At 57.3% G+C, this 9,509-nt stretch overlaps 1 protein-coding gene across 1 annotated transcript; it reads right to left on the bottom strand.

Moving 5' to 3' along the window:
• Window positions 1–6,782: 6,782 nt before the first annotated feature.
• Window positions 6,783–9,259, bottom strand: FAM43B (family with sequence similarity 43 member B). Its single transcript, XM_029229593.1, has one exon. It carries the CDS (start codon window positions 8,853–8,855, stop codon window positions 7,869–7,871), a length of 987 nt encoding a protein of 328 aa, XP_029085426.1. The 5' UTR covers window positions 8,856–9,259; the 3' UTR covers window positions 6,783–7,868.
• Between the last annotated feature and the right edge of the window lie 250 nt (window positions 9,260–9,509).

Here is a 9,509-nt window from a genome sequence, read left to right on the forward strand (position 1 = left end):
TCTCTGTGTGTGTGTATGTGGGTTTGTTTATGCTCACAAGTCAGGAGAAAGGTGGGAGAGAATAAGCAGCAGTCTGCAACATTAGTTATCTAGGAGTGTGTGTGTGTGTGTGTGCGCACGCGCGCGTGCACACATGTGCACGCTTCCTCTAAAGACAGCAGCATGCTTCCCAGAACCCATCCCACCCTCTGGGCCTGTTTATCAATGGGATTCTGGCAGAGGGTACGTGATGCCGGCCTCCGAGTTTGTGTCCTTTGGAGACTGAGGGAGGTAGAGAGGAATAGGTGTGGGCAGTGTCCACTTTGATCTTGGAATGTCCCTCTCACCTCCTGGCACCTGCGCCTCTACTTCAAAGGCTGCTGAATGATCACAATCTGAGGCTGGTTTTGGTAGCAGGAGATGCACCAGAGCTGTCCAGGGCCTGTGGGATCCGAGATCACAGGCACGATTACAACATGAGAGGCACATGCTCCAGCCTGCTGTTTCCGGCTCCTGCTTTAGGACTTCAGAGGCAGCTTGGGCTGCAAGGGTCTTGCGGGCCCTCCCTGGCCATCCCTCTGACTGCAGACGGATGAAACCAGCCATCCCTCCAGCCTACCCTGGGAGGCGGTGTGTGTGGGGAGCTTATTGTTTGAGCTGCTTCCTGGTCATGTAACTCTCCCCTCCAGGGAATCCCTGCAGATGTCTATTTTAAACCTCCCTTGCGGCAGTCCGTGTTCATTTCCTTTGCCTGGGCTCCTCCCCCCAAATAGGAACCCTTCAGCCTGGATGTTGTGGAGCGGCGTCACTCCGGCTTTCTTGTCCGTAAGGAAGTCGGTAAGGAAGCACCCTGCCCCACATACGGTGCTTGATGCTTTTCAAAGCCTCTCGTGTTGCATCCCACTTGAATGGCCCTTTACAAGAATCCTCTGAGGCAGAAATACCTAGGAGTATTGCCTCCATACTACAGAAGAAATGGGGATGCAAAGCAGTTAGGTGACTTGTCCATGTCCCAGAATGAATAACAGGCAGTTCTGGGTCTTTGACTCTTGAGAGCAGCCTGCTCAGATCCCGATCCATCATCACAGGTGCCCCCTCCACACTGAAGGTGTCCTGGGAGATTGGCTTAGTGGCCACATTTACATCTGATGAGCCGACTCCCCAGCTGCGGGGGAGTGGACCAGGGTGGGTTCATGATCTGGGGTGATCACCTAGAGCCTGGGCTGCACTGATCAGCCTTGTGCTCTAGCATTTGAACGACGGCCAGAAACTGAGTGAAGAGGCACGTGGAGTCAGGGTCAGAGCCACGTGCTGATGGAAGGCATGGAGGGATGGGCACTGTGAGCTCCATCCATAGAGGGAAAACTGGGAAGGTGTGTGAGGGGCAGCCCGGGTGGAAGACCGGGTGACCTCGGAGAGGGACAGGACCTGGGGGCTTTTGGATCCCATGAGCTGCCTGGATGTCCCAAAATCAGGCAACCCTGGCAGACCCTGAAGCTTTTCAACAATCCCCCTTTTCCAGAGCTGGGGACCTGATGATAACAGAGACGGCAGGGCCAGGGCTCTCTTAGATGTAAGCGACAGAAGGCCCAACTCACACTGGCTTAAGCAAAAAGTACAGCTTATTGGCTCAAGGCGCTGAAAACTCCAGGGGCAGACCTGGGCAGGTCCAGTGAGATCCAGGGGCTCAAGTGATGCTTCGGGGCTTGTGGCCTGCTCTGCTTTTCCCTGCTGGCCTCCCTCCTCATGGTGGCAAGATAGCTGCCAGCAACACCAACACGACATACTCCCCACCTCTCAGCAACTCCAGCAGAAAGTGAGCATCTCTCTCCCCAAGAGTTTCAACAAAAGTCCCAGAACTAAGTTCCACTGGCTCTGACCATGTCACATGCCCGTTCCAGAACCAGTCTCTGGGGCTAAGGATACAGGATATTCTGATCGGTCAGGCCTGGATCACACGTTCTCCTCTGGAGCCCACGTGTGTGAAGTCAGCTCTGCCCAAAGCCCAGGGACCAAGAGCAGAGAATGATGGTTTCACCAGGAGCATCAGGGCAGTGGGTCTCAAGAAGAGTGTGTTAGTCAAGGTAAGCTACGTGCTGCAATAAACCCCCCAACATGTCAGTGGCTAACACAGTACAATTTCATTTCTTGCTCCCATTGTTAGCAGGGCTGGGGCTCTACTTCCCATATCCATTCAGGGACCCAGGCTGGTGGAGGCTCTGTCATCTTCATCATATAGCTTCCAAGGACACCCTGGGTGATGACATCCAGCCGGCTAGCAGGAGAATAAAGCAAAGGTTACATTTTGTTTGGTCCAGGCCCTGGGAGTGACACTCATCGATTGTATTGACCAGAACTCAGTCACATGACCACGTCTCAGTGCAGGGGAGAACGGGGAGGCAGTCTCTACCATAAAGGGGAGATGGATGAATGCTGGGCAGACAAAAACAAGGTCCACCTGAGCTTTCCAAGTCCTTTAGCCTTTGTCAAGGGTTCCCAGCATGCCACAGTACTGGCCCAATCTTCCCGGCTGAGGTCTCCTTTATGATGGCTTGAACTCCACCTTCCCCCTTAATGCCTCACCTGCCCATCCTCTTTCCCTCTCAAGTTGAGTGGTGAGGAGGCTCAGTTATTCTGGATCAGCTGACAAACCCATATGTGCTTTATGGACAGGAGGCAGTCGAGCAAAGGGAGAGAGAGGACAGCTTTGGCTCAGAGACTTGACAGATCTGCGTGTCAACCCCGCGATCCTTTTCGGCTGTCCTTTACTGGTCCTTAAGCCAGCAGCCCCTTCCTCTTCTCCAGAGCCTGTAGCTAAGGGCAGACAGGGACTGGAGGGAGGCTGATCCATCACCCACAAAGGACTGGCATCTCAGCTTTCTGAAGACCTTAGCTGGGAAGACTATGTGTCAACATTGCTGCCGGCAGCAGCTAAACATTCATTCATTCATTCACCTCTGAAGTGCTTACTGTTTGCCTGGCATTGCGCTGGGTGCCAAGGCGAAAAGGAGACACAAAAGCTTAGGATATTAGATCTAATCTAGTGTTAAGGCGATCAGGCTTATGTCGGTTGGACAACTGGAGATGAAAATAAGACAAGCTGAAGCTGAATCTTCTACCGTGATTTAGAGATGATGCCACCCCACGGCCTGAACAAGCAGCATATTTAGTGTCTCAGGGACCAGGCACCTGATCTCCTCACCCCAGAGCTGTCAGTAAGGGCAGCCCCAGGTAAAATGATAATAATCAACATAATAGCAGCAGCTACAACTATTATGTGCGTCGGGCACTGTGCTAAATAAATTATCCAAGTGCAAAGCTTTCATTCTCCCAAAAACCGTGTAAAATCTAGGCTCACCCACCCCTGTTTTCACAGATGGAAAATCAAGGCTCTAAAAGCCTTCAGAAACCTGCTCCAAGTTATAAAGCCATCAGGTGGCAGCTCTGGCAAGGGCAGTCAGGTCTATCTGATGGTCAAGCCCGGGTCTGATCGCCTGTGTGTTAAATTAGAGATGGCATCTGTCTGGATGGTCCTCCCACTGCCCAGACAGCGCACCTGGAGGTGGTTGGTCTCTGCCAGGAGCTGCTCTGTACTGTGAGTGGCAGCCCTTTTCTGGGGCTGGGCTAGACCAGAGAGTGAGAAGGCCCAGTCCTGGGGATTTGGAGCTCAGAGCAGACCCCGGGGACGGAGGCTTCAGTTTCTTCCACTGGCCTCATCTCTTGAGCTGCTGTTTTTCTCCCCAAGAATAGCCATCCATCTGAGCAGGGCGTCTGAGGATAGCTCTCCTTCAGCATCTCCAGGCAGAAGCCTGGCAGAAGGAACACTTCTCCACCCACTTGGTTTCCTATCCCATGATGGCTCTTCCATCTGGCTCATTCATTCATGTGTTCACTCAACAAGTTAATATTGAGCCTCAGTGTCTGCCCTGCCATGGTCAGGGTACTGAAGGGGGTGGGGAAATGAAGAAGGATCAGTATGAGAGACAAGACACTTCCATATAAACAGGAATCTCAGGGGTAACCTGATGAGGACCACGAGAAAAGGATAGGCCATGTCCTGTGTGTTTGAGAGGAGAGATCACCCCCAGATTTGGCAGGAGTTGGGGAAGGGTGTGCATTAAGGAAAGTTCTGAGGAGGTGGGATTTGTGCTGGGCCTTGAAGAGAGGGTAGGATTGGACACGTGCAGCGGAAGGAAAGGACACCTGCGGTAGTGAGAAGAGCAGGGGCGCGGCCTGGAGGTGGGAGCACCTGGCCATGCCTGGGGCCTGGGAGCATGTCCACGTGCAGAACAAGTGCACCAGGAATCAGGATGGCATCGGCGGGCCAGCTTTATCCTCTAAGCTGTGAGCCGTGGCGCAGTCACTGCAGTCACAAGCCAGCCCCTCCGGAGTGGGATCAGGAGAGCAGGAAATCAGGCCCCAGAGGTCCCGGGAAGAGGCTGGCCCAGCTGAGACACACTGTCTGAGCTGTCCCCGGCTGTCTGTTGCTCTAGGAAAGCCCTCCATTGACACATTCACACTCCAGAGTTACTTCTCAGGCCTAGTTGACCCAGTGGACCTAAGACACACACAGCATGGGGGCTGGAAGGAAAGTTTAAAGGGCATCTCACCCAGTGTTTAAAACTCGAAAAAGAAAAATCTGTAGGGTCCCATTATTCAACTGGAATCCCATAAACCCCAAAGGGAAAACAGAGAAGATGCTCCAGTTAAAGCAGGTGGGGGGCGGCCTCCCCATTCTGTCTCCCCATCACTCCCACAGCAGCTCCTGGGGCACCCCTGGGAAATCTGGGACTGGGAGAACTCTCCCATTTTTATTTTACAGGTGGGGAATCTGGTGCTGGAAAAGAGGCACAGGGACACCAGATGGCTTGCCCAATGCTTCAGGGATCTTCTTCAGCTTGTGTCTAAGATCGGGGGAGAAAGGCAGTCAGTGCATAGGTGGAGGGGGTCTGGTTTTCCAGGATGCATCTTCCTCCTTTGGTAGCAACGATGCTTGGGGCCTGCTGGCTGGGGCTGCCCTCAACACCCACTCTGTAGCCTGGTGGCAGTTGGCACTGTGCTGGCTCCCCTGTGGCTTATCTCATCCTCAACCCACTGTGGGAGGGAAGGTGGACCAGCTCCTTCCTCCATCACACACATTGAGAATAGAGATGTGGGAGTTAGGATTAGTGGTTAGGATTCCGGGCTTTCACTGCCATGGCCCTGGTCAGGGAGCTGAGATCCCGCAAGCTGCACAGCGTGGCCAAAAGAGAGAGAGAGAGAGAGAGAAAACAACTTATAATCACCGTTGCCAGAGAGAGTGGAGTGGACGTGGGGGGGAGGCACACTAAAAATCCTAATGTAAAGAGAAGAATCCTATGGGTAAAATGGTTGTTCTTCACATGTGCTGGGCATTCTATTATCTGCCAAAGCTTTTTCACAAACATGATTCTATTTAATTCTTATAATCAGCCTGTCAGGTAGATATTAGCCCCCTCCCATTTTACCAGTGATAAAGGTGAGGCTCAGAGAGGCTGAGTGAGTTGCCCAACATCATACAGCTGGTAAGGAGGCAGGGACAGTCCCTTCACTCTGGTCTTCTAACTCCAGGTCTAGCGAGCATACTGTGAGCAAGGAAAGGAAGGAGGCAGTTCTGTGTGTGTGTGTGTGTGTGTGTGTGTGTGTGTGTCTATGTTTTGGGAGGCTGCCAGAGAAGAGTGGAGGAGCAGAGGCTAAGGCTGGGAGCGTGCTTGTGAATTATTATATTGTAAGTGTTCCTTTAATTATACGCATTTCACTTGAGAATAGAAGAGCCACAGGGAAGGGACCCCTGGACCGCTAGGACCTAGCCTAGTGCCTGTCCCAAGGCAGGCATTTAGTAAACTCCTGCTGCGAGCATCTGATTAAAGACGGTGTGCTTGTGACCTTGTTTCTGGGTGAGGTTGTCTCTAACCCCAGAGGCTGCCTTGCAGCCCATCCTCCTCTCCCGGGGCTGACATCTTCCCACTTCCTTCTCTCCTTCTGTATATGGGGAGAAACACCAACAAATCCCCTGGCAATGCGTAAGAGGGAAGCAATGAACATGCAGGGCATCCCTGTCACCCCCAAAACATGTGAAGTCAAGCCCAGATTTCCCCTTCAGAGTCCCCCCCCGCCATCCTGCCTGGGTTCCTCCAGGGTGAAGCGGCAGTGGTACCCTCTGTTCCAGCAGCTCCAGGAAACAGAACAATCCTGATTGCTGGTGATTGCAGAGGCCACTCGTCTGGGCTCTGGACAACTCTGGGATCAGTGCCCAGCTCAGCACAGAAATAAAGAAGATATCCAAGCTCAGGACTCCTGCTGTTATAATGGTCTGGACAGATCTCTCCAGCTCCTCTGAAAGCAAATTGGGTTGCCCACCCCTCTCCCTTACATCCTTGAGGAGACCCAGCAAATACCACCTGCTTTGACATACATACACATGAATCTTCTCAAAGATACATGGCTGATGAGAAGGCCCCAGCCCAGTGCCCCCTCCCTGCCAAATGTCCCAGAGACACTTGTGTTTGGTGCCCAGGCAGAGAGACATTGCGGGACGCCGAGAAGACAGCTGACACCCCTTCCAGGCTTGGCACAGGTGACGTGCAGGCGAGGCACCTGCTACTGTCTCCTTTCCCGACATGAAGGGAACAGCTTCCTGGCAGCAGCCCCTTCGTCCCCCCCTATCCTGAGAGTTGGCTCCAGCTGCTAAAGGGGATACTTCCTGGGGTCTTCTCCTGCCCTTTAAGGTTCTGATGATAATCTTTTCACCCCCAGCAGGCCTGGCATCAAACACAACACAGGAGTGGTGACAGGCTGAGAAAGCAGGAACACTTTATTTACAGTGATCATTTGGTGACACATAGATCTTTGGGCTTTTAGTGGTCTTGCTGAGAGACACGTGGGCAGGGGCCCGCTCTCTCTGTTGGGTTACCGCATCCTCCTGCCTCATCCTGCTATGAGAATCCAGCTGCTGTCTGGACCCTCGTGCTCTGACAAGCCTCAACTTGGGGGCATCCCTCCTGTGTCCATTTTCTGGGTAGTCAGTGTGCTCAAGCACTGCCAGAGGTCCTCCTTCCCTCCTCTGGAGGCCTCGTCTTGGTCCTGGTTGTGGGGCACCTAGGGGGGAAGCACACACTTCGGTATGCAGAAAGATGGGGGGGTGAGGAGTCCTGTGGGGGGGGGCAGGTGCCAGGGCACAGGCTTGGACAGCCATCTGGTGCAGAGAGCTGTTACCTGGCCTAGCCTGTGGTTGGGGTTGGTGGGAACATCCCAGTCTTCTCCAGAGCCAGAGCAGTGAAGTCCCAGAAGTCCTCCAAGGGGTAGAGAGGCCAGGTATAGAGAAGTCTTCCTTGTGTGTATGGCAGCAGACTCAGTTGCCACTTTGGGCCTGGCCTCAGTTCTCCAGGGCTACTCACTCTTCCCCCTACAAGAATGCCTCCCCAGGGTTGGTCTCATCCCAGGGAGGAAGGCTAGCTTGGTCAAGGGCAGGACCACTGCCTCCACCTGGCCAAGATCCAAGGCCACCCTCCTGGATTTCTGGAAACGTCTCCCCCCCTTCTCTTGAGAGGATGTTTGGGGAGGGAGGGCGTGGTCTATGGGTAAAGAGACTTGGTGGGAAGCGTAGGGGGCAAATCCACAGTGGAGGGCTCCGGGAGACTCAGGTCGGGGGAGAGGTGAGCACTGAATTCTGCTGCTCCCCCATCTGGTTCCCCAACACAAGGGCGTGTCAGGCGTCACCGTGAGCCAGGATGAGGCTCGCGCCGACAACAGAGACCACGAGGGAGGCAAGGGCCGGGGTGCCAGGGGGAGCCGTAGCGGGCAGGGCCGGGGTTAGAGGCTGTAAGTCAGGCCGGCCGGGTCTGGGGCCGCAAGTCCTGTCCCTTCGGCTCTCAGCGCGCCTGGCCCGCCCGCTCCCGGTGGCCGGCCTTCCAGCGGCGAGGCTGCGAGGGCGGCGGAGGCGCCGGGGCGCCCCGCAGGCTGCACGTCCTCAGTTCCCGGGCCAGGCTGAGCACCTCCGGACGCTCGCTCTGGGGGGCTCCTTCCTCGAGCTCCTGCGCCTCCTCGTCCTGGTCCTCGTCCTCCTCCTGGATGCTGCTGAGGCGCGGCGCCCCGCGGCCGCGCTCGGCGGCCGGCGGCCGGTAGGCGCACTTGGCGTTGAGCAGCCGGCGCAGCGGGGCGCGGGGCACCGAGGCGGCGGCGCCCCCCGCGAGGAGGTGCTGCTGGCGCACGTGGCGCGCGTCGCTCTGGCGCTGCAGGCGCTTGAAGTCGCTGAAAGCCGCCAGCGCGGTCTGGCGGAGCAGGCGGGCGAGGGCGCGCGCCTTGTGCGCCCGCGCCAGCAGCACGGCGTGGCAGCGCAGCACCACGGCCTTGTGGCGCGCCTGGTGGCGGTAGACCCAGGCGAAGACGCGCGGGTGGCGCCCGTCCGCCGTGCAGTAGGTGATGCGCGGCAGCAGGTAGGCGTGCGCCGGTCTGCGGCCCCCCGAGCCACCAGAGCCGCTGCGCTCGCACGGCTGCATGCGGATGCCGTGCGGCCCTAGCGTCAGCTTCATCTTGGTGCCCCCGCCCGGCCCGCAGCGCGCCCAGATCTTGCCCACGGCGTCGTCGGTGCAGCCGTCGCCCTTGGCGTGCAGGGTGACGGCGTTGCCCAGGTACCACACGGTGTAGGTCGGGTCCTCCTTGTTGAGCTCCACTTTCTGGCGCCGGCTGCGGAACACGCGACCCAGGCGCTCCAGCGGCCAGTCGGGCAGCAGGTCCGGGCAGGAGCGCAGGAAGCTGGAGAGCAGCGACGTGTAGGCGAGCCCCGGGCTCAGGCTCTTCGCCTTGCACTTGGCCTCGTCCTCCACTAGCACGAATTTGTTACGTCTCCAGGGCAGCATCGCGGCGGCGGCCAGAGGGGCTGGGGACGCCGCGAGCTCACGGGCGTCCTGCCCGGCGGCCGGGGGGAAGGGAGGGCGCGCAGAAGCCCGCGGCCCCGGGCTTTCGAGAAGCTGGGCGGCGCCGGAGACAGTCTGTGCCCAGAGATGCCCAGTGCCAGGCAGGGCTAGCTAGCTTCGCAGATGCCCGGTGCCCAGCCGGGCTGGCAGCCGAGATGCCCGGGCGGCGGCCGAGCGTCCGGGAACAGCGTCCCCCGGGAGTCGCTCCAGCCGTCCGGGAAGCAAGGAGGGGCAGGGGCTGGGCGGGGAGGAGACGCCCCTCAGGCACGAATAGGGGGGATCCCACGGCCCCCGCCGCCCAAATTGCGGCGGCAGGGAGGTCGCCGGAGCCGGGGCTGGCGGCTGGCTGCTCGGAGGGGTAGACCGAGAGAGCGCGACTGCGGTGGGAACTCCTTCACGCGTCGCGGCTCCACCTCCCCGGGCTGCCTACATCACCGGGCGGGACCGCTAGCTCTCTTGTCCCCTCCTCTCGCCCTCCTCTCTCTCCTCCCCCGCGCAGGCTAGCAGTGCTCTTCGCCCGAGACCCAGCACAGGCGCGGTGGATCGGGTTTAATCATTATCGTCGGAGGGGAAGGGGTGGAGGTAGGAATCTCCTGA

Source organism: Monodon monoceros, unplaced genomic scaffold (genome assembly GCF_005190385.1).
Source record: "Monodon monoceros isolate NGI ecotype Baffin Bay Population unplaced genomic scaffold, NGI_Narwhal_1 Super_Scaffold_18, whole genome shotgun sequence".
NCBI lineage: Eukaryota > Metazoa > Chordata > Mammalia > Artiodactyla > Monodontidae > Monodon > Monodon monoceros.

Coding starts and splice junctions, on each gene's coding strand:
- FAM43B (XM_029229593.1), bottom strand. CDS start 8,855: ATGCTGCCCTGGAGACGTAACAAATTCGTGCTAGTGGAGGACGAGGCC.